At 36.3% G+C, this 25896-nt stretch overlaps 1 protein-coding gene across 3 annotated transcripts in view; it reads right to left on the bottom strand.

Annotated features, from left to right (window-relative positions):
- Positions 1-25896, bottom strand: part of PDZD8 (PDZ domain containing 8) — a 96327-nt gene that overhangs the window by 13626 nt on the left and 56805 nt on the right. For all 3 annotated transcript variants that reach the window (XM_082424751.1, XM_082424750.1, XM_082424752.1), the window contains one exon: positions 24068-24170. In XM_082424751.1, coding sequence (XP_082280877.1) covers positions 24068-24170 — 103 coding nt within the window. The remainder of the gene's footprint in view (positions 1-24067; positions 24171-25896) is intronic.

Raw genomic sequence — 25896 nt, 5'->3', positions numbered from 1 at the left:
TTATCCATTTCACCACCACCTCTCCTCCCAGCCCCTTCCTCTCTGGTAACCACTACTTTGTTCTCTATATCAACATGTTTGTTTTTGTTTGGTTTGTTCATTTATTTTGTTTTTATTTGTTTATATTCCACAATATGAGTAAAATCATAAGGTCTTGTCTTTCTCTGATTTACTTCATTTAGCACAATGCCCTCAAGGTCCATCCATGTTGTCACAAATGGCAAGATTTCATCTTTTTTTTTTTTAATGGATAAGTAGTATTCCATTGTGTGTGTGTGTGGGTATATATATATATATATATATATATATATATATATATATATATATATACCACATCTTCTTTTAGGATTAAATTTAATTGAAGATGTACAAAACCTGTATGCTGAAAACTTCTGCAAAGGGAAATTAAAGAAGACCTAAATAAATGAAGAATGACACCATATTCATGGATTGGAAAACTCATTATTGTTAAGATGCCAATTCCTCCCAAATTTATCTACAGATTCAAAGTAATCCCAGTCAAAATCTTTGCAGGCCTTTGGAAAGGTAAAAGACCTAGAATAATCAAAGCCATCCTTAAATAGAACAAGGCTGAAGGACTTACACTACCTAATTTCAAGGCTTACTATATAATGTTAGCGTAATTAAGACAGTGTGGTATTAGCCTAAGGACAGATATTAGTTGTAGAAATTAACATCATTATTTCTTAAGATATCAAATTTTAGACGTGTTGACTTCGTACTATAATAGACAAGGGTGATAGTCCATTCTCCTGCCCCCAAATTACAGTAGAGTTACATCATTATTTTTAGTTTCTCTACATATCCTCTTTATAACTTTAATTAATATACTTATACCCCTATATTTCTTATTTCATCAACTACAGACAATATCTCTCTTGATACTAGGACTTCTATCTTTTCCTTCACTTCTCTTTATACCTTCTACCTTCTAAACTCTACCATGAAAGTTGATAACTATTATATTAATTTTTAAACTATTTTTAAGCTATCAAGGTTGACTGAAAGTCATGTTTATAATATTGTGACTATAGAAACATTATTTATTGAGAACCTGGACATCTTTACATTTTCTCTTATATAGCCTTTTGCTTTTCTTGGAGGTTTTTCTTTCAACAACATAGCTTTCACTTTAAATGTAGGATTTATGTAAGTACTGCTTCTGCAATTAGCTCTTAAATTCACCTATCCATTTGTTTACATATTAAATTATTAGCACTCAAAGCGAAGTTTTTCTTTACCCCCCCCACCCTACTCCTGCCTAAGAAGAAGCCAGTTAATAAATGTAGAAGGAATGAGCAGATTTGAAAAATCACCCAAAAGGGGAGAGAAACATTTAGATTAAAAAAAAAAAGAGAGAGAGAGAGAGACAAAGAAAGACTAAAGAGATGTAACAACCGAATGTAATGTCTGAATCTTGGTAAGATCCTAGTTCAGGGAAAAAAAATCTACAAAAACATTTATGGGACACTGGGAGCATTTTAATATAGGCTGAAACTTTGGTGAAATTAAGGAATTATTAATTTTCTTATGTGTGATGATGGTTATTGTAGTTATGTAAAATGTTCTATTTTTAGAAGATTCATACTGAAATATTTAGAGGTGAAATATGATGTCTTCAACAATGTCTTTCTCAGATGCAGAGCTATGAAAAGTTTCAGTATTTATTATTATACTTATTAGTAAGACTTAGCACTACTAGTCAAAACAGGATACAAAAGGAAATTTAAAAGCCAATCTGCTGTGAATGAACTCAATATACAGCTGAGGAAACAAGGCAAACATATTATGAAACAAACATCAATTCAGGGCATTAGAATATTTAAACTATCTTATCTATCATTCAAACCTTAATTTACTTTTACAGGATCAAGATTGAGAAGCTAAAATAATTTTATGATCATATGACTTTAAAAACTATCCCATTAGAAAAGACAAAGACGGTGACTGACATCGACACTCAGTAAGAGAACAGCAGCCAGTTCAAACCCACTAGGAGAAGAATGGGCTCAAGCATGGTCTTTACTTCCAAAGAACAGAAATCATACCAATGGTGGTAAATATCTACCTTTTCTCAAAATTATGTTTTCATCCTGCTAGAAGGTTTCCTCTATGTAGTAGACTAAAGACATATCAAATGAAAGGAAAAGGAAGGGGCTGAAAAAAGGAATAGCAGGGAGAGAAAAAATTGTATTTCTTATGGACAAATAAAAGCATAGTGAAGAAAAAGTGAACATGGAACAATACTATATTTTCCTTTGGGTTGCTAATCATGAAATCTTTATTAAAAAAAAAAAGAAAAGCGGGATGAAAGTGGAGGTAAAATGTCTGATAACAAATACAGGAATAGGTTATGGATGGGAGACCTTCAGTCAATTCTAACAATCATGTAATAACTTTTCCTTTCTCATAAAAAGCCAATTAGATGTTTTTAAGTCCACCAAAATCTGGGTACTCCCCTATTCCAAAAGACAAGCTATGATTAAGGAAAAACTAACATCTGCAGAACTCATTTTGTCTGCAAAGAGAGAGAGGCCTGACAGTGATTTAGTTTCTAGTTCCAGTTTGTTGCTAAGGCCTGGCTGTATTACTAAAAGCTATGCAGAGCCTAGCCCACACAACCATGAACAGTGGCCCTGACACCTGACTGTGGCATGAAATACCATGGAATCCTCAAAATAAGCACACCTTTTTTGCTTAAGTGAGTTTTAGTAGGTATCTGTTTCAAACGGGTTCTGGCTTAGCAGGCACCGTGTTAGAGACCATCATATACAATATCTCATTAAACTCAAAGTGCTGTATTTATTAACTACAAAGCTACAAATACATTATAAATGTAGGATGGACTCTGCCCGAGCCTAGCCAGGGGCCTCTGCCGCCCGCCCTTGCAGGGACTTAGCGCCTGCAAGATGGGTCAGAGAAGGGGAGGAGCACCTGGGCCAGTGCTATACCAGCAGCTCCTCCTGACACCAGAGGCTGCCTCTTCTGCAGATAGGGGCCTGTCCAGGAGGTGATGGGGGCTCGGGGCTTCAGAAGTGTGGTGCTATCCTCACCATCGTCCTACAGAGTAAAACCAAGTCCCCCTAAAACAGAGTTCCCTTACTGAGTTTACAGTTATTCTATCTAAAATTTTATTTCCTTTCTTTGTCACCTCTTACCCCAATCCTGTGCTAACCGAACATTAATGAACTAGAGTCAGATGGCTAAGATTACTATTGTTAACATCATTAATGTACCAAAATTGCTGCTGTAGATATCATCATTAACATACAAACTCAAGTTGTTTCTCCAGCGCAAGACGAGCTAACAGACCCCTGAACCATGGACCACCTGGCCTGAGAATCATAAAACAGAGACATCCTGACTCCTTAAACTATGATTAAGAAATGTCACATAGGACTTCCCTGGTGGCACAGTGGTTAAGAATCCGCCTGCCAATGCAGGGGACACGGGTTCGAGCCATGGTCGGGGAAAATCCCACATGCCATGGAGCAACTAAGCCCGTGCGCCACAACCTGTGCTCTAGAGCCCGCGAGCCACAACTATTGAGCCCGTGTGCCACAACTACTGAAGCCTGCGCACCTAGAGCCCGTGCTCTGCAACAAGAGAAGCCACTGCAATGAGAAGCCCGCACACCGCAACGCAGAGTAGCCCCCTGCTCACCGCAACTCGAGAGAGCCCGTGCACAGCAATGAAGACCTAACACAGACAAAAATAAATAAATAAATTAAAAAAAAAAAAAGAAATGTCACATACAGTATGGGATTAAGAGATACAAACTACTGTACACAAAATAGATAAGCAACAAAGATTTACTGTATAGCACAGGGAACTATATTCAATATCTTGCAATAACCTATAATGGAAAATAATCTGAAAAAATACATACATAAAACTGAATCACTGTGCTGTACACCTGAAACTAACACAATATTGTGAATCAACTATATTTCAATTACAAAAAAAGAAAAAAGAAAAAAAAAGAAATGTCACATAGAGTAACCTAGTGGTTACCAGTGGGGAGAGGGAAAAGGGAAGGGGCAAGATAGGGGTAGGCGGTTAAAAGCAACAAACTACTATGTACAAAATAAATAAGCTACAAAGATACATTGTACAGCACAAGGAATATAGCCAATATTTTAGAATAACTATAAATGTAATATAACCTATAAAATTATGAATCACTATGTTGTACACCTGAAACTTATATAATACTGTATATCAACTATCCCTCAATTTTTAAAAAAAAAATCACATATTAATAAAAAAGAAATGTCACAAGTTGATGATTAATCCCAGCCTCTTTGTTCGTCCCCTTTAAAAAAGCCCCTCAATCAAAGTCCAAATTGGAGCGGATCTGAGACTTGTTTCCCACTCTCTTGCTTGGCACCCTGCAAATAAACCCTTACTTTGATTCAAACACGTGCTGTCAGTGTTGGGCTTTCACCTCCTTCTGCACCTTTACATTACGGACCAGGAATGGTTTTCCCATTATGGAATGGGAATGGTTATCTGCATCTAAAAGCCTACTGTTAAAAAGTTCAGTTTTATACAGGTGTTGCGTACATATGTGTACAGGTTATTGTGTCACTTCTCCCTTTCCTGCCCCCCTACTCTACTAAAAACGCTAGGAAATAGTCCTCATAGTCCACAGTAGCCCTTGCTCCATAACAAGAGGACCCCCCAGGCTGGCAGCTCCAGGTCCTGGAGTGTTAGCGACAGAGAAGGTCTCTGAAGGGTGCAGGCCCAGGCACCTCCAAGCTCATAAGCTGCGTCCCCAGGCTGCTGTCCCTACTCCTAGGAGCAGTGCGGTGGGCTTCGGAGAGTCTGGGAGGAGTGGAGGACTGTTGGAGGCCATCCTTGCTGGGCCAGGAGCACACCCCAGCTCCCTGCCCTTGTAGCACCCTCCATGTGCTAAATAAAGTGGGCTTTATTATCTGCAACTCATATTTTAGTAGTTGATTATACTCTGAACTGTTATGAAGAAATTCTTTAATATTGTTTTCAACATAGATAAATAATCAATAAGCCAATCTATCATAGGAATAGAAAAAAAAAATGTAGGATGGAAAGTGCTTTCTCTGTGGCTTAGCCTATGTCAATTGGCCTGAATTTTGTTGAAACCAAAAGATAAACTTCTATTGGAAGAGAAATACTGTTTCTAGTATTTTTTTGCATGACATACCAAAAAAAAGTTTATCAATTGTCAAGAATTGCTGACACATACTAAACAGCAATTACATGAGCTTAATCACTAGTCAACACATACAAGATTGCAGACAGCCTGCATTTAACTTCACCAATCATGTTAGACACAGGTTAAAAAATTCTAGCTGTATGTGTACCTATCTGGTGGAGAGCAATTTAGTAAAAACACCAAGATAGCCTTTAAGAGCTCTCACACTCTGACATCCTTTTAGCCTTTCCTGGACCCAGCTGGGATGCCTTATTTTCACCCTTGGGGGGGGGGGGCAGGGTGGGGAACAACATATTGATTTTTTAATCCCTTCCTAACATGGACATAATTTTATACAATGGATAAGAAGAGGATATATTTTAATAACACATCAATGTAACTCTTTTACAAACTGTTCTCTCTTACTTGAGCTTGTAACATTGAGCAAAAAACCAAAAATGCAAGAAGAGTAAAAGGATCACTAAGAGAAAGACCCTGAATAACTGTGACCAGGTATACTTTTGAGTATTCCTTCATCAAAAAAGCTTCTGAAAAAGACATCATGAGGACCATTTCCTAGCTTTTTTTAGTAGAGTAGGGGGACAGGAAAGGGAAAAGTGACACAATAACCTGTACATGTATGTACACAACACCTGTATAAAACTGAACTTTTTAACAGTAGGCTTTTAGATGCAGATAACCATTCCCATTCCATAATGGGATAACCATTCCTGGTCCATAATGTAAACCAATACCTATTCTACCAGAATTCTCATTATATTAAAATAAAAAAAGATGCCCATGATATTCAGGCATATTGGTGTATTCTCTACCTCCTTTCCCCAAAATGAAATGATGGTAATATTTTCAGAAAACCAATACTGACCTAAAAAACACATATTTAACATAACCTATTACAAAACTACTGAGGAAGAAAAGTAATGGAAAAAAAATGCATTAAGTGATTCACTCACTCATTCAAGTGCTTAGGCACTGTGAACAACTTAGATGAGCTTCCCTGGCCTCATAGTAGTAGAAAAGGTAGGCATGAACAAATAATTACTTGTGTGATTTAATAGGACTCACCTAACTAACATTTAGAGAGCAGGGAAGGCATTCCTAAAAAACAAATTTAATTTGACACTTGAAGGATTAGTAGTAGTTTGCTAGGCCAGGTCAGAAGTGGAGGCAATATATCTGAGACCGGCAGGTTTGAAGGGAGGAGATGAGGGCTAGCATAACCTACTTGAGGAAGTGAAAAGAGTTCAGTATTACAGCTCTTTGACAAGTTTCAGTCTATGTGAAGAGGGAGGGAATCTTGGTTCATTCAACTGAAAGATATCTTAAAAGAAAGCAGCATAACATCAATTCCATTACCCATTTCATGCCCTAGATAGTCAAAGTTAATAAATGGTAAATGGTATAAAAAGCATTTGGATGTGCTAATTAATGCTATGATGTGGCTGAAAACTTGAAAGCAAATAATATTTAATCCACATGGATCTATCCAAGCCCTTTTAAAAATAATCCCAATTTCATGAATATTAGCAGAAGACAAAGATTTTTTCCCTAAAAAAAAAAAAAGTCAAATGTTTAAAAGTGAAGCAAGTTTCAAATTGCTTCAAAGTTTGATTGCTTGCTAAAAAACATTACCATTTACAAGAAACTTCCATAAAGATACATGTATTTGTAAACCATTAAGTGCTTCTCCTTTCAAAGGACACTTCAACATTATCCATATTCCCCAAACTCAAGTACTCTCAAGGCCATAAAGTACAAAACTAGGGGGTCAGAAAATAGACCTCTCCCATGGATACATTTTATTTACCTAATCAAAATCTGAATGTTGAGAAAGAGGCACTTCAGAAATTGCTAAATGAAGGCTGAGGCCCTGAAAGTAAATCATAAAGTTCTCCCTGCTTTTCTCAGGGAAATCTGCTGTTGAGATGAGCACAGTTGTCACTCGGAGAGACTGCTTAGACTGACCCCTCACAGGTAATAATGAAAGACAGAATGCCCTAGTTCTGAAATCCTACACACAATGGCCAAAATGGTGAGAAGTACAGAAACGGGTCTGACTTGGGCAGCACACATGCAAGCTCTAAATTCCTGGGCTAGCTCAGCCCAGCCTTGCTGCCTGCCTGGCCCCAGGACCAGCCAAGATTCAAGGGGAAAGGTCTCTGGACTAATACTTTCCCACCTATCTGGGAGAACTGAAACCTAAATCTCCTTTCTCCCTTCCTTCATTCTCCTGTGCAGTGGATAAGGCCCAGAGCCAGCCACCAAAGACCCAGGACAACAAGCTTAAACGAGGAAGGGAAAGTACACTTAACACAGCTCTTTTCAGATGGTTAGGGACTGGATTACCTCAGGGCAGTGATGGCCTGGAACAACAGAAGAGCCTTCTCTAGGAGTGTTTTTTTTGAGAAGAAAAAGATGCCAGACGGCTGCTAGTGCCAAATAGCATCTGATTCCAAAAGGGGGGGTGCCTTGAAGAAGGAGCCATCTACATAGTTTAATCCCTGTCGTTAAACATTTCTTGGAAGGGCATTTCCTATTCATTGTAGCAGTCAATTACTACTGCACTGATCTGCAGTGGTTTTGTTGCCTATATGTTTTAAAAATTGAAAACATGTACCCTGTCAGCTATAACAGGGGCTTTTGTAGACTGGCTAAGGAACCTATATAGAACAGTTTATATGGGAAACTCCTGTTTCTGTCAAGTCAAACCTCTACCCTCTCCTCCTCCTCCAGGTCTCTTTTCAGTACCAGGCCAGCTCTCTAGCTTTACCTACTTTCTCATAGGTTATAGAGATTTGACCTGCTTTCCCTTCCTTTTTAAAAGCTGACACCACCTAGCATCCTGGCTTCCTACTTCTATTACCCCAGAAAAGTGTACTATTCCTCTGGCTGGGGAAACATCTTAAACATGGGTAGAATTAGAGTAACAAGTATAGAGAGTCTAAGAGCAATTAGCTTATAAACTCAACATGCTAAGGACTTCCAGATGGTGACTAAAAATCATCGTTTTTGATGGGCCATTGTACAGATCACCTTTACTTGGCTTGCTTTGAGATGTGGCAATTGAATTCTGAATATCAGGGACCCAGGCAATTATGACTAGAGTATTAAAGATTTATCCCCAAACTCTGATTTATATTTGAGATGTCAAGATTTCTAAAACTAGAACAACTTTTGTATTAAATAAGTTACTGAGCCGTTTGCAAGGGGAACTTCGATGTACAACAAACTCGGCACAGAGTGTGTTAGCGGTATAACTTTCTGGTCATTTGCTTGAAAACCAGATGTCAAACCAATCTGCTTACGGTTACAGGGCACAGATTACTGCTTGGCTAGGGACCAACAGCTTACTGTCCATCTCAGTTAGAAGCAGCAATGAGGCTGTTGAAGATCTAGAGCCAGATTTCATATTTTACCATCCATCACCTTTAAAAATCACAACCATAATTGATGATTCCACTAACTTCATTAGTACCATGCTAAACACTCACAAGGAAAAGTGCATGTTCTTATTCATACTCATTGTCTCCCCTTCCCCTCCTCTCTTCTTCTCCCTCTTCTTCTCCCCCACACAAACACACTTGAGTGTAAAGTAATGCAAGTAACATTTGGCTCGGTTATGAAGTAACTGAGTTAGAACTAGAGTACTATTACTCAATTTCTGCTTTTAAAGCGTATGTCAATAAATTATAATTCTGAGAAGTTAATAAAACAATGTTTAGGTTCTAGAATGAAAAAGGAAACATAAGAAAGAGAAATACTGAGTCTCTGAAGGGTCATTCTGTATCAATTTAATCTACTTTTACACTCAGGCAGTTTTAACAGCACAGAAGATTCAAACTGAAATATTTCATGGGACTCTCAACTACTGGGTAACTATTTTGCTTCCAAGGATTCAACTAAATTCTCAATCGTCCTCCATTCAGATTTATCACTCTAACAGAAAAAAGGAGATACTATGCTTATTAGCTGTCTCCTTTGAAACTGTCTGTTATCAGCAAAGAGGATTCACAATTGGGATGCATGTAATCATACCACCTTTTTCACATAAAGTATAACTCTTGAAACAGACATACGGCAAATGTCTTGTTTTTATCTCTTGGCATACAAATTACTATCAACTCCCACAAAACCTTTCAAAGACCTGTCATTAAAGTTTAACCACTTCATAAAGGTTTAAATCATAACAGATCTTAAACTCATAAGCCAGATAAATAAAAGAGTGCCACTGCAGAAGTAAATTTTCATGCCCCGTCCCAAATGATGACAAAAATTACTTTTAAAAGGGGGGGGGTTCTTAAAGGGGCATATTTGCATAGTACAGGGAATAAATCCTAAATTCTCTCACATGGATTTTACATGTAAACATTTTCTTTGTCAGTAGAATGCCTAAATTTTCAGTAATCACTTCTCAATGAATAGTTAAAAAACAAAACAAACAACAACAAAAATACTGAAATCAACTCCTCCTCAGTACTAGGACAGATTCAAAATTCTTTCTTGAAGTGTCTGGGATGGTCTGTATTCAGTGTTGGGTCTGAATTCTAGCTCTAACGTTTACTAGTTTTGTGGTCTCAGGCAAGTGAGTTAGCCTCTGTGAGTCTTATTTGTAAAAAGAGGATACTAATGTCTACCACACTGGGTTGTTGTCAAGATTAAATGAACTCCAGGAATAAATATCTAGCACAATCCAGGCACTTTTATTATCTCTCTTCAGGTGGATTAGGAAGACCTCTTTCTGGGGTGAAAATACAAGTGAGGCCCCTCAATCTCTAAAACGGAATGCCAGCTTGGCCATCTGATAACCTTGTCTCTAAAGCAACTGAATGGTAAATTAGGACTGCATCCTTTCATTGCCTCATCTGAGAGACAACAAAGATGTAGAAATATGCTGAGAAAATATTTAAAGTCCATTATACAAATACAATTGACCTAAGAGATCCAAAGAATAAAGCTGATCCTTTGCCCAGGTTCAAAGGCTGTTAGGAAAGTAATCATGTCCAAATGATTACCTTGCAATACAAAGGGTTTCTTCTCTCTCCCTTTTAAAATGTGATTGAAGTCTCCATTAATATTTTGCTCTGAAACTATAATAATTTAAAATTTATACAACTATTCCAGTGAAATAAAAAACTCTGAAAAGTATGTAAAGTCTGAGTTGTTATGGGAGCAATGGAGTGGAACACTCTTGCCCGTTTTAATTCCTTTGTCAAACAGAAACAGCTCTGATTCTGAATCACCAAGTCAACCCTCAGCTTCCTATATTACCAATGTCCTTCTACAGGGTGATTTACACCTCACTAAGGAAGTATGAGAGCTTTAGGGCCAGATTGTTTTTTATTACTTTTTATCTTGAAATAATTCCAAACTTACAGAAATGTTGCAAAAATAGTACTAAGGGTTTCCATTTATCCTAAATCTAGATTTACCAATTATTAACATTTTTTCTCTCTCTGCATATTTTTTCCTGAACCATTTGAAAATAAGTTGCAGACATGATGCCCCCTCACCATTAAATATTTAAGTGTGTATTTCCTAACAAGGACATTTTCTTATATAACCATAGTACAATTATCAAGGTCAGAAAATTAACACTGATACAATACTATTTTCTAATTTATAGACTTGATTCTAGCTGGGATGCAATTTTGAAATACATATTACTAGCCTTTTATTTTTGCGTAATCTTTGATCAAGGAATCATAATCGGGGTCAGCAAACTATAGCTGTTTTAAAAAAGTTTTATTGGAAAACAGCCACACTCATTTGTTTATGTATTGTCTCTGTCTGCTTCAGAGTTAAAACAGCGGAGTTGAGTAGTTGCAACAGTTACTATCTGGCCCACAAAGCCTAGAATATTTCCTATCTGGCCCTTTATAGAAAAAGTGTGCCAAACCATGACTTAAATGTGCATGAATATGTATACACTGCCATTATAGATTTCTCTACAACATCAAAAAATTGGAAAAAGTCTAAATGTTTATCAATAAATGATTGGTTAAATAAATTATGGTACCCAGTGGAATATCATGCAGATATAAAAACAATAATACATGTATATGGAGATGAAAATATGCCCTCAGTATATTGCTAAGTTGGGAAAAAAAGTAGGTTATAAAATACACAATCTCATTTTATTCTTATTTAAAGAACCATACCTAAGGGCGGGACAGGAATAAAGACAGATGTAGAGAATGGACCTGAGGACACAGGGGCGGGAGGCAGGGAGGGGAAGCTGGGACGAAGTCAGGGAGTAGCACTGACACATATACACTACCAAATGTAAAATAGCTAGCTAGTGGGAAGCAGCTGCATAGCACAGGGAGATCAGCTCAGTGCTTTATGACTACCTAGAGGGGTGGGATAGGGAGGGTGGGAGGGAGGCACAAGAGGGAGGGGATGTGGGGATATGTATATACATATAGCTGATTCACTTTGTTAGCAGAAACTAACACAACATTGTAAAGCAATTATACTCTAAAAAAGCTGTAAACAAAAAAAAGAGAACCATAAACATACCTCATGAATAGTGTGTGTATACTTGTATTTATAAAGTTCTTCTAAAAAGTTATTAATGGTTTCTCTGGATAGTAGGATTATGGCTGACTTTTGCAGCTTTCTATATAGCCTTCTGAATTTATTTTTAATATGGGCAAAAAAAGAAAGCTCATACCAATTTCCAAACATATATCACTTTTATCTTATAGAAATTACTGATTTTACTGTTAAAATATGCAAGTATCCTCCAATTTCACAAATGAATGTATCACCACAAAAACTAAAACTCTGCTTCATGATAGCTACTTCCTTATGCTCAATGGTTTCTTACTTAGACTTCTGACAACATTCTCAGTGTTGATCAATTTATGAAAGATAACTCACACATCATTTAGAAAACAAGCCATCTGTCTATACTCTAAGATAATCACTTGATAACCTTTAAAGAAATATAATGTTTGACCCAGAAGTAGTCTTTTTTTACAGTGATTAATAAAAACATTATCTCTTCCAGTATAGAGCATACTATTTATATATAAACAGCTTTCAAATATAACCACATATTTGCCTAGTACAATCCAGTATCAATGTAATCAACATGCTTACAAATGGGAAACGCAGCTGTCCCTAAACCCACTTTAAATGCTATTCATGGTCAATATTTACGTGGAGAAATACACAACACCTTATGGAAATACTCATTTGACAGGGCACATGTATTAATAACCATTGTTGTTGCTGCCCTTTCCAGTTGGCTGTTTGAAGATGGTAACACAAATTTCAACCTGGTTTTACTTTTGGCCTATGCATCTTAAAGTACCTTCAATAAGTAAATGATAAACTTCACATTTATAGTAAAATGCAAAAATGAGTGCTACTACTTCCTATATGTTCTAATATTCTATTATTACAGACATCTAGACTTTTTTTACTGTGCTATGACATTAACACTCTTTATTCCTAAGAAGTTCTTACTTGTCTTAAACCTTCCTGAAATTTAAGTTTGTCAATGCTTTACCCTCAGCTGAGATGGCCAACAGCTAGTTGATCTCTATCCTTCTTATAATAGCCTTTAATAAACTTGCTGAGGTTCTTAAGTCACCATTTGAAACTCTTGTCTTAAAACAACACTATCCTTTGAGGAAGCTATTTCCTTGTCCTCCTCCCCTTGTTATAGGAAGGACTTAAAAGGGAGAGGGGGATTTATAAGGATATACAAAATATCAGATAGCACTAAAAACACTGGAGCAAAAGAGGTGGCATTTGGGTCAAGTTCAGTAATAAAAGTTACTGTTACAGTTACCATGATACTGGGCAAAGTGTTTAACCATTACTATTATCTCTTTTTTAGAGATTACGAAATAACTTGTTCACGGGCATAGAACTTGAGTGGAAGAGCTGGACCTGAAGCCACCATTCATGGAGACGGTACAGTAATGAAGAATACCGGCTCTGGGTGTGCAGACTGCTTTTACCACCTGCTTAGCTGGATGATCTGGGTAGGTTACTTTCTCTCTGTGTCTCAGTTTCCTCGTACATAAAATGGAGATGATAATAGTGCCTATTCTCATGGAGTTGTTGTAAGAATTAAATGGTTAATGCGTATGTCTTAAAATCCTGAGAGGCACAGAGAAATCACTCATATCTTGTTATTGCTCCTAAATATCACTGGACTGAACGCACATGGGCAAGGAATTGTATACACTGCAGGATCTCTGACAAAACCTCTCTAACACTTTTCTAAATTGTTTATTTCCTAGTTCTGTATCCTGCATCTGAGTGTATGACTCAGAAAATGAGCTATTTGGCTAAATGGATTTCTACGGTAAGGTGCTACTGTGCCTTGAATAGGAATGTTTTAGTTCATGACAAAGTATGAACTTAGTGAATCAGTTTTACTTGGATTGCAGTGAACTGGAGGGTTCTAAGAAACAGAATGTTTAAGTTTTATTAAAACCAACGTTTAAGTTTCATTAATATTATTTCCTTAACTTGTTCTCAAAAGCTCTTTCAAAAAAATATTTAGATTCTTATTATTCTTTTGTGAAACCATTCTGCTTCTCTTTATCCTACTTGAAAAAAGAAATCTAAAAACAGAGCATATACCCCAAATAAAGTTTTCAACTTACCAGATACTAAAACTTTCATCAACAGCACTGAAAATATTAAAAACAAACAAACGAAAATGAATAATCAAAGCAGCATATAAAAAAAAAAAATCCATCTCTGGACTGACTTTTGACCATCACTGTACCTCAACTTCAACACATCCAGAATGAGATCTCCTTCCTCTTCTTCCTTCTCCCTCCTCATTGCTCTCGTCTTTCTGGCTTCCTCTCTCCTTCTCCAAAACCCCCTCCATTTCCAGTGGTATCCAAGCCACAATGATTCTATTTTCCATTTTCACCACCATTCTGTTTCAGACCTTCATTACCCTTCACCTCTTCTATTTCAAGTCTTCCCCTTGTCAAATCATCCTTGACTTTACCCATTTGCTGCCAGATTTAGTAAACATCTTACTACCTACTATATGCCAGATACTGTGCTAGACATTTTAATATACAGAGTCTCATTTATCCCTTACACAACCATGTGAAGCACTATCATTCCCATTTTATAGAGGAATAAAATACTTGTGGATGAGATAGGTTTGGGGACTGTCAATAAATGAAATATCCTTCTGTCAATAAGTGAAATAGCTAAGACTCAAAGTGAGAGCCAAGTCTGCCTAAAGCAAGATTGTGATGAGATCACTTTCATTTTAAAAGCCTCCATAACTGCTAACTGTCTGGGAGTAACAGCCAAACTTCTTAGGCTGGTATTTAAAGCACTTCTTTAATTGGATAACATGGTCCAATCCTTTTACTCTTGTTTTGCATGATCTTCCTGCATTACCATATTCTTCAGCCAACCTGGATGACTCAATGTATCCTAAACATACTCAAACATTCATACTCTTTATTTGGGTTTACCCCATGTTTTCCACCTTGAAATGCCCTCCTTACTACCATTTTAAAATCCTATATATACTGTGAGGCTTGGCTCAAATGTCACCTCAAAATATTCTTTCCTGGTTTTTCCAAAAGAATGCTATCTCCCCTTCAACAGAACCTCATAGTACTTTATTATGAAACTCTCTTAGAGCATTCATATGCTATAGTAATATTGATGCTCATCATACTGTTCTTATTTCCTCCTCCTTGAAGGAAGGGACCACATTCTCATTGCCTTGCACCTCATACTCAGTTTCTTCTTTCTCATACCCAGTGCCTTACACGGACTTGATTTGGAGACACTTCTATATTTTAACCTAAGTTTCTACTCTTTTCACAGAATTTCACAATCATATTAAACACACTTAGAAAATATGAGACAGAAAACTGCATCCCTCATTTCTAACCAAGATGAACTTTAAGAGTGGAAATGCTGAATAGGATTTACTACTAAAGCTCAAAGGCATTTAGTTTATTTAAGAAGCCAAATTATAGAACATTACATATGGTTAAAATTTCTTTGGTCCCTACTGTATTCGCAAATATTATCAAATGGAACTAAACCAGAGTTTTCATAAAAACTGACATTTTCAAAAAAGCTTTATTTGCTTTAATCTTTCTCTTCCTTTTGACAAGATTAAGACTGTAAATGGCAAATGGTTAAATAGGAGCACCAAATAATACTATCTGCAAGGCATCTGGCCTTAAACAAACACACCAAAATGCCAACTCTGAAGCATCTAGCCTAATGTATTTATAAATTTGTCTGTCTCTGATGTTCTTACTTGAAACCACAGTTCTTTAGGGAGTTCTTTGAGACTCTTTGTATGTACACTCAATAATTCATGGACAAATATCATTCAGCAAGAACTTCTAAAACTCTCCAAAACTAAAAGGGAAGTAAGGCAAGTAAAATTTTAGATCCCACAGTCATTTTATTTAGGCTATGCTGAACTACACGCATTGGGTAAGAAGTTCTTCTGATATTTTAAATAATGCCATTATACCATTATGTACCGTATTTGTAAACTCCTCACTCTAAAAACCAGGCTTTTTATACAGAAGGAATATTGAGCAGTAAATCTAATTTTGTGGACCTCCTCAACCTAAACATTTTTATTTGCTTAAACCATACATCAGAGATAGCCTTGAAGGAAGAAAAGAGACAGAAATGTAACTATGTCATGCTGAAAGTTTGGAAGAAAAAAGGTTAAGGGTAAATGGAGGCTCATAGCTAAACAGACAGCTTCAGTGTTCCCAAAAACATTTATTGAATACCCACTAAATGCCAAGTGCTGAAAGCAAAAACAATCATGGTATCTGCTGTAAAGGAAGATACTGGCAGAGATAACCCCAATCAAATTATCATACAAATATAAATGAAAACTCCCAACTGTGATAAATATTAACAAAGAGTTTCATGCTCATTAGGAAAAGTTTCCCAGAGAAATGATGATTGGTTGGTGAGTCAGTTAGGGACTGATAAGAAGGCAGACACACATAAATATTTGAAACAGAAGGACTTTAAAAGGAGGAAATGGCTACTCAGTGATGGAAGAACTGAGAACCAAACAGGAGACAGTGAAGCAACTCTGTCTCAGATAGTCACTACCACCCTTCGGCTGGAAGGACAGAGGGAAGAAGTAGTGTTAGGTGAGGCCAGGGGCTGGAGCATCAAGCAGAAGCTGGAAGCATGGTGAGCCTGTCCTGTGAGAAGTATGGAGCCATGAAGGCCACTTATCCTCCCCTCCCTCCTCCCAGGACATTCACTGAACAACTGCAACATGCCAGGAATTCTACTAGGTGCAGGACACATAGCATAAATAGAATATAGCATATTTGTGCTCCTGCAAAGTCTATCAGCAAGTACGTAGTATGCAGTACTACCAAAGACCTTTTAAGTGCCCTTCTTTTAGCATTTAGCATGTAATTATCATTAGCGCTATGAGATTTATCTTCATAGACCCAGAGACTTAGTTCCTTGCTCCATAAATCTGTTGATCATTCTATTGTTTACTTTGTATATTTATATGCTTCCGTTAATCATTCACCCACCTTTGTCTTTTCAGCTGAAGAACATTAATTTTTTCCCATCCATTTATCTTTATATGGCTATCTCACTTCCATATAAAGTTCAGTTCTTTCTCCCCACCTTATCTAGCAATTATAAATTTCTTGTATTATAGAAACCAGAAATGTACAAATAATTTATTCTCTCTGAGAACTTCATAGTTTTAAAATAAGCATATTCATTTTGTGACACCCACTCTAATGAAAAGTTGTCTTGTTTTGGAGGTACAATGATATATTGTCTATTTCTTTAGGGAGCCTAGATCTCACATATTTTAGGCAGTTTGGAATTCTTTCTTACATATTTGTCCTGAGAGAGCTTTCTCAATTTTGTACCTTTTAACTTGGCACGTTTTATCGACAGAAGTTTAATGACATGTGCAAATCTGAATATTATATTGTACGTTGCTCCCTCTACATCTGTGCTGTCTGATACAGTCACCACTAGCCGCATGTGGCTGAGCACTTGAAGTGTGGCTAGGATGAATTGTGATGTGCTCTAAGTGTAAAATATCCTCCAGATTTCAAAGACTATAAAAAAAATCTCCTTAATTTTTATGTTGATTACATGTGGAAATGACAATATTTTAGGTGTATGGGTCAAATAAAAGATTACTAAAATTGTTTACTTGTTAATTTCTACTTTAAAAAATATGGCTACAAGAAAACTTAAAATTACCTAAGTGGCATGCATTTTATTTCTATTGGACAGTGCTATTTTAGATCATTTGTGAAAACTGATCAAAGTCCCGGACTCAATCATTCAGGATATCACACTTGGTCATTTTTACCCTGTTTCCCCTATCCTCAATGCAGATCTATCTGAGATAAAATATTCTCCTAGTAATCAGATGATTTGGGAACCTCTGGTATGGATCTTCATCAAAAGCTTTCTGGAAGTTGAGAATGCATTTACTGTTTCCATTTCTTCTATATGCTGGTTTGGCATCTTCGTATTAGACAGGAAAGATGTCCCTATACATTGTATTTTCTCCAAAATGACTACTTTCCCTCTACCAAATGTTTCCTGTATTCAGTGGCCCTAACCTCTACTCTGGAAGTAAAGGGAGACTCACTGAACTCTATAAGGCATATTATCAGGCTCAATCTTTGGCAATTAAACATGGCTGATCTTATTATGAAGGCCTTTCCACTCAAATTCCATCTCCCCATAGTTTCAGAGCCTTCCTTACCTCTGCTCTAAAATGATTCCACTAACACCACTCCCAAATTGTCTCCTAATTATCAGAATACCACACACAGTCTAGTTTTGTTCGAGGTAGTGGGATTTAAGGGAGCAAGTACAGATCCTACGGGCAAAAGACTTTGGCTCTTTGTATACGGTAAAAGTATCAATATTTCATAGACTCTGAAGTATTACATATGTGACATATTTGGTTCACATGTCTCTTTTCCTACACTGACAGTTCTTAGAAAGTAGGCATCATCTCTTCAAATGTCTAAATGTAAGGCTATGTTTAAAAGAAAATGGAAGGGAACCTGATATAAATTATTTATTTCTCAGAATCAGATCCTTTCAGAAAATGAGGTTTTGGGACTTCCCTGGTGGCACAGTGGTTAAGAATCCGCCTGCCAATGCAGGGGACATGGGTTTGAGCTCTGGTTTGGGAAGATCTCACATGCTGTGGAGCAACTGGGCCTGTGCACCACAACTACTGAGTGTGTGTTCTGGAGCCCACGAGCCACAACTACTGAGCCCGTGTGCCACAACTACTGAAGCCCGCGCACCTAGAGCCCGTGCTCTGCAACAAAGAGAAGCCACCTCAATGAGAAGCCCGTGCACCGCAATGAAGAGTAGCCCCCGCACTCCGTGACTACAGAAAGCCCGCATGCAGCAACGAAGACCCAACGCAGCCAAAAATAAATAAATAAATAAATAAATAAATAAAATTATATATATAAAAAAATGAGGTTTTGATAGGGAAGCAGCAGTACAGAGAAGGAAAAGTACCACTCAAATCAAACAAAAAGATAAAGTCTAGACTCTAGATAATTCTTCTGACTTCATAATTTTGGGTGCAGTAGACCCTATCTAAAGCCCTTCTTATAGCAGTGGCCAATTTCAAGTTGCCAGCTGACACCATATAACCCTCTGAAAGGAAAACATTCATTCTGATTAAGAGCTCCAAATTATTATTTATGGACTCTCCCCAAGTTGTCTGCTGAATGCTTTTCAGGAATTTATTACTTCTTATTTTTCAGACAGATCTGAAATATGACATTTCCTAATGTCTTTAACCATAGTTCCCTCTGGTACCTGCATACTGGGCTACATGAAGTGCTTCTACTTCTTTTTACAATGAACACATGACTGTTCCAGGATCTCTCTTTTGTCCACCTAATATATTCAGGGAAGATTCTTTTCTAATTCATCTCCACCTCAAAGGAAGAAATCGATATTCTTCCTTCCTCTTTGACAGTGACATATTTATGCCAATGGACTGACTTAACAAGTTAGATTTTTAGCCTTCTATCTCTAATTAGAGAAGGAAAGACTTGACCCTTACAAAGGACAATTGCTATCAAGTGTCTGAGTGCATAGTGTGGTAGGGTGGAAGGAGAGGGAATAGGGTTAGTATCAAAAAATGTACATTAAAAAGCTTGTTTTTAAAATTAAAACTCTTTTCATAACTCCTTTTATTCAGAATGGAGAACAAGGGAAAGAACTAGACTGAACAGCCGGGTGCCAAAAGGCCCCCAGTGCTTTTTCCTCTACCCCAGAGCTCCCAGATTCAGAGGTTCCACAGCTCATATTCATGGTGCCTTCTTCTCTTCTTTCCAAATGGCCTCAAGAATTCCAGGTTGCACCAAGAATAAAACAATGTTTGAAGACTCCAGTGACAGTGGGGATAAACGATGGAAGAGAAGACATGGATGGCACAGGCAGGATAGTTGAGAGAGAGTAAGAGAAAAGAACATTTACTGATAACCTATTTTATGTCTGGGGCTAAGGGTAAAGAAAGTGGGTGGTCAAAGATGAGGGAACTCCAACTCTGGGAGGGTAAGACTCAGGATCTCTCCCTCTTAAAAACTATGTGTGTCTATGTGACATTTATGAGATCTGTTTGCTTTACCATGCATATAATAATGATTATCTATACTCAATATGTTTAATATATGTCAGATTAATTTTATTGTGAATGTTATTTGATAAGTACTATAAATTCTAGAGTTATACAGTTGTTTTCATAGTTTCCTACTGAAATATCATGGCCTGAAACTTTTTCAAAATCTGAAAACTCCTTGAATTTTCTTCCCTAGTGAAAGGGAAGCAAATTATCATCGCCACACCTGCATAATGCAACAGACTGAAATAAATCATAAAGTGCCTTGTCTCTTTTGGTGTAGGTAAACATATTTTTAGTATTGGCTCTCTCATCTCTTGCAAGATGATCTTATAATTTTTGTTTAAGCCTAATTTCTAATTTATTTGCTATCAAATCTTATGGGATTCTCAGGAGGAATCTTCCTTATTTATTATTTTTAAGGAACAAACACTACCACAAAGTACCTCATTTACCCTATGAGCTCTTTCATTGTGCAAATGAGCTAATAAGCAGGGCACTGACCTAAGTGTCTGATTTTGATCCAAACTTTCCTCAGATATCTAATAAATAGGAAGTAGGTTCTATGCAGGGTATTTATTAAATTCTTCTTTTCAACTATTCCCTGATATCCCAGTTCAAGAAAAATTCCATTAAAAATAAAAAGTCATCAAATGAATTTGAATTTTTCTTGTGGCAAGACTGTGGACCGGCCTCCTAAAAGGCATTAGTAACTCTTTTTCCCTTGCCTTCTACCTCTACTAAGGCTGAAAAACTAAAATGATTCCCCATACTTCCTTACCGCTGGGGGAGGCCACGTGATTTAGTTCTAGCCAATGAGATATAAGTGGAACTTCTAGGAAAGCATTTTAAAAAACCAAAACCTGGCTGACATGTCTCTTCGGCATGCCTTACGCCTCACCCTTTTTCTTGAAAGATGGATACCTAGGGGTGCATTAGCCATCTTGCAACCATGGAGACAAAAACCCTGTGCTATGGATGATGGAGGAGAAAGCCAATAAGAGCCATGCTCCTTGATTACAATATTGCTGAGCTGCCATACTAACCCAGGGCTTATCACACAAGACAGATAATTCCTTTTCTTGCTTAAGCCACTATTCATTAGATTTTGCTAGGACTCGCAGCTATTGCATTACAACTGTTCCATCTCCACACCTGCCCAACCCATCTCCACCCCCCCCATATTTGTGCAAATACTACAAATTTAAAACTTTCCATCTATTATTGATCTTCCCTAATTTAACAGCATAAGGTACATTATGCTTTAAAAAATGTCTGAAAAACTCAAAGGCATATTTAAAATATGTAATTAATTTTTCTTTCATTCTGCATATTCATTGAAACTGGTGGCTAACTTCACTTAATAAATTTCAAAATTAAAAAAACTGATTTAAACCTGAATTATTTATTTATACAAAGATAGCTTCTAAACTCAAATACTTTTTAGCATACTTTTTTTTTAATGATGTACTTTTTTGCTAGCCAAATTTACAATGTATCTCAAATTATCAAATCCTATTCTGTAATGCTTTATGTAATCTTGAGAAACACTCTAATTCTCCTCCCTAGAGTTATTAAATTCAGACATATGTAATTTAGTGCCTGGAGACACTTCAGTGCTGCTGACATTTTTGACACCAGATGTAATTAGTAACCTAGAATTCCTTCTCCAAAACTACCTATGACATATGCTAAGATCTAAAATTATGACTCAAGATTAAAGTCTTACTAACCTTTGCTACAAAATATTAAAGCTGTCTAATCTCATATTTTTGCAAGTATAATAAAGGAAACTGAAAATGCCAATTGCAATAGCAAGTTATGACCATTTCATACCTAGACAAAACAATACTGCTTTTTCATGTATTTATTATTTCAGAACAAATTATAAAGCTGGTTATTTTCTCTGAGGAGTTGCTTCAAACTGCTTGAGATGTAACTTAAAGGTGGCATGAACAACCATGAGAGAAAGGGGAGATTTTCCTAAAAAAAACTATTTTGACCCTGTCATTCCCATGCCCCAAATCCTATTCTCCCAACTACTTTCATACATTCAAATTCTGGGGGTCAGCCCATCTTCCCTTTCCAGCTTTACTTCTCCCTACTTTCTCATACTTATTAAAATTACTCTATTTATTCCAAAAGAATTTCACACTGCTCAATTTTTTATATAAGAATGTTCACAATTATTACATGGAGAAATTGGAAACAATTTAAAAGTCAAAGAGGCATCCAAAAAAATACCACATAACCATTAAAAGTCATAATTTTTGACAGCATGGCAATATGCTTATGTATCTATTTAAGAGAATTTTAACTTTTTAAAAATGCTATGAAGAATAACAGACTATCCCAGAAATACCAAAAAGCACATTACTACTACTATAAAACAGCTAGGTAGTACAGTTCAAAAGTACCTATTCACCAGTATAATGAAGACATAATAGAGAGAGAGTTTTCCTAAATATTGGCTACAAATAATAATCATAGGATTTGCTATACTGCCACCAAGAGTTAAATGTGATAGAAACAGCTAAACATCTAACTTACTAAATACAGCTTTAAAGAACACAACTATAATTTATTCCTGCAAAAAACTACTGATGTGCTAAATAGATCTTACCTTAAAACAGACTAAAAGCAACTCTGGAGAGGTCTAGGGGTTCCAAAAGCACTCTTGGAATTTTATTATTACCAAACCCTAAGATGGTGTGAAAAAAACTCGAACGAACTTTTTGGCCAGCCCAATATTTCAGTATATGCTTAGTAAATTAAATAAATTTTCTTTACAAAAAAAAGCTGAGGATCCCTTTAGGACACTGATTTTTTTTTTTCTTCCCTATTTCAGCCATAAAATTCTGGGATTCTATTTTCATTGTGAAACTTCATGGGCTTAATAAAGAAATTCTGTAGACAACATCTTGATAAATGCTCTAAAATCTTTAATAGACAACTAGATTTATGCAAATTCCAAGAAGCATAACATAACTGCTATTAAAACTGCTATGCAGAATATTCAGAAAACACCAACTCAACTTTGGTTGAGTTGTTTGGTTGTTGGTTATTAGCTCAACAAATCAGCTAATAACTAGTGACAATTTTTACTCATTTAGGAATCCAAAGAACCCAAACAAGTCCAATTAAAACACATTGAGAGGGCATTTCCTGGTGGTGCAGTGGTTAAGAATCCACCTGCCAGCACAGGGGGCATGGGTTCAAGCCCTGGTCTGGGAAGATCCCACATACAGTGGAGCAACTAAGCCTGTGGGCCACAACTACTGAGCCTGCGCTCTAGAGCCCATGCGCCTAGAGCCCATGCTCCACAACAAGAGAAGCCACCGCAATGAGAAGCCCGTGGCGCAGCAATGAAGAGTAGCCCCCGCTCGCTGCAACTAGAGAAAAGCCTGCATGCAGCAGCGAAGACCCAACACAGCCAAAAATAAATAAATAAAATTTAAAAAAAATGTTGAGAGTAAAGCACTGTTTTTGTGTATTTTTAACTATAGCACTTAAAATATTTTAAAAGCCTTTATATTTTTTTCAAAGTCTTGCAATTTAGGTGACAGTTTCTTTTGAGAGAGATCAAAAAAGAAACTGGAACTCTAAGTCCTTCACACACCAAAAGTATGTCCCAAATCCATTCTCTTCTTTCCATTTCCTTGGCTACCACCTAGTTAAAGTAGCCAACACCTCCCCCTAAATACCTCCTAACTGATCTGATCTCTCAGGTTTACCCCATCCTCCTATAATCCTTTCTCTCTACAGGCAGACGATTATCAAACCTCTCCCCTATGACAGCACCACAAAAACAGGGTCTCTTGTCTTGAACTGTTTCCCCAGCATCTAACACAGTGCCTGGTACAAAGTAAGTGCTCATGAAATATCTGATGAATGAATGAATGCTCTGAATTTACATGCTTTCTAAGGTGTTCAGAATCATTTCCTTCTGATTCCACAACTATGAAACAACTTTAAAGTTATAAAAGGAAAATTAGTTAGACAAGGTTTCTTATGCAAGCAATTAATACTATAGTTTTACATGATTCATTTTATTATGGATATACTGCAACAAGACAAATAAGAGCTATTCATAATTATTTGCATATGACCAAAAATAACTCTAGGATACAGAAATATTAATAAAACAACACTTATAGAATATAAACTTTATACAGATGTAAAGCTATGCAAATCTATTTTACCGTCTTAATAGAACTCCTTTGTTTTTCTTCCCAAACGCCACTGCTCAGCTCAAGTGTGCAATGAATATTTGCCTCTCTGTCATAGGATCCAAAAATAAGTAACCTGCAGTATAAAATAAAACAAGGGGACTATTATACCAATTACATGTATTAAACTTTTTCTTTCTGATCATTATACTAAAAAGTAATAAAGTACTCTGTTAACAGAGGAAAAAATTTAATTAAACACTTTGTATACCCTCTACTGGAAAAGTAAAGCTAAAAATTAGGTGAAATTCTAGGACAAGTTGTTATTCAGCAGCTAAATCAAAGAAATAGAAAGTAGTATCTATTCATGAGGTAAACAAATTGACCAGATATCTATACACAGTAGCAAAAGCTATAGATTTTCAAATCAGCTATAGATTTGAATTTTAAAAATAAGTTGCAGAGTGACACATACATACAGTATGATACCATATCTATAAAAATTAAACATAAAATAGTACAATATAGTTGCTATGAACACACATACATACATGTACATCTCTACCTACTAATGTGACCTTGGGCAAATTATTTAACTTCTCTAAACCCATCTCTTCCTCTGGAAAATTCAGGCCAAAAATACAACTTACCTCTTAGAGCTGTTGTGCGAATAAAAGACAATGCATATAAGGCATTTAGCATAGTGTCTAGCAAACAGTCAGTGCTCAGTAAATGTTTATTATTTCTATTATCTTGAAAATAACTGTCAGGGAATAATTGTATCACTTAATTTTACTGTTTAATATTCAGATCTAAAAAGGAAATCTTGGGTCCAATCTTGAGATGACATAAAGCAGTTTTTCTTATTGAAGGAAAAAACTGTTACCCACATGCTCAACTTCTATATTATCTATCTTCTAAGCCAGAATGTAAGTCTGCCAATGTTTTTTAGGAGTAAGTTTGAGACTATCTTTAGCATTAATCAACATTTTGACTGCTACTCTATTACTTTATCTCTACACGAAGATTATAGGGATAGGAGTGAGATAATGAAAGAAAAGTGGATAAAAGACCTTAGAGTAATAAGAGAAAATTGTGTCCTAAGGTTGGAGAACTCAAGCAAATCATGTCCATACTTCACAAACTGGCTTCATAACCTGAAAAGTCAGAATAAACTCATGGCAAAAAAAAGTTCATAAATTTAAATAATTTTTAATCTGAAAGGCAATTTAAACTTACTGCTCAACAATTTACTGCCAAGAGCATTAAGAAGATTCATAATTATAAAATACTAAGTTTAGGAAAATGAGAATTTTCATTCATCAAAGCTCTGCTGCCACCATGTGTCCAAAAGAGCAAACTACCTAAAGGCCTTTACGGTCATGCAGAGAAGGCTATGCACCAGCTAGTACTCTCAAATTCTCAACAGATATTACAGGATTCAGGAATAAGAAAGCATAATGCTTGGAATCTCCCCCTGAAATCATAAGTCATTCTATATTTTTCATAACACCTTTTTTTACATTTTAAAAACGTACAACAAAAATTAACTCAAAAAAAGTCACAGACCTAAATGTCTAATAAGAAAACATAAAAGCAAATCTTTGTGACCTTGGATTAGGCAATGATTTAAGATAGGACACCAAAAGCACAAGTAACAAAAGAAAAAACAGGTGAATGGGACTTCACTGAAATTAAAATTTTTGTGCTTCAAAGGATACCACCAAGTAAGCAAAAAGACAATCCACAGAACGGGAGAAAATATGTGCAAATCATGTATCTCGTAAGGACCTAGTATAACCTAATTTAAAAATGGACAAAGAAAATGAATAGACATTTCTCCAGAGAAGATATGCAAAAAG

This window comes from Balaenoptera physalus (assembly GCF_965194825.1).
Source record: "Balaenoptera physalus genome assembly, chromosome: 14".
Classification (NCBI taxonomy): domain Eukaryota; kingdom Metazoa; phylum Chordata; class Mammalia; order Artiodactyla; family Balaenopteridae; genus Balaenoptera; species Balaenoptera physalus.
Note: the sequence above shows the minus strand (reverse complement) of the source record. Positions and strands in the feature narration are given on the sequence as shown.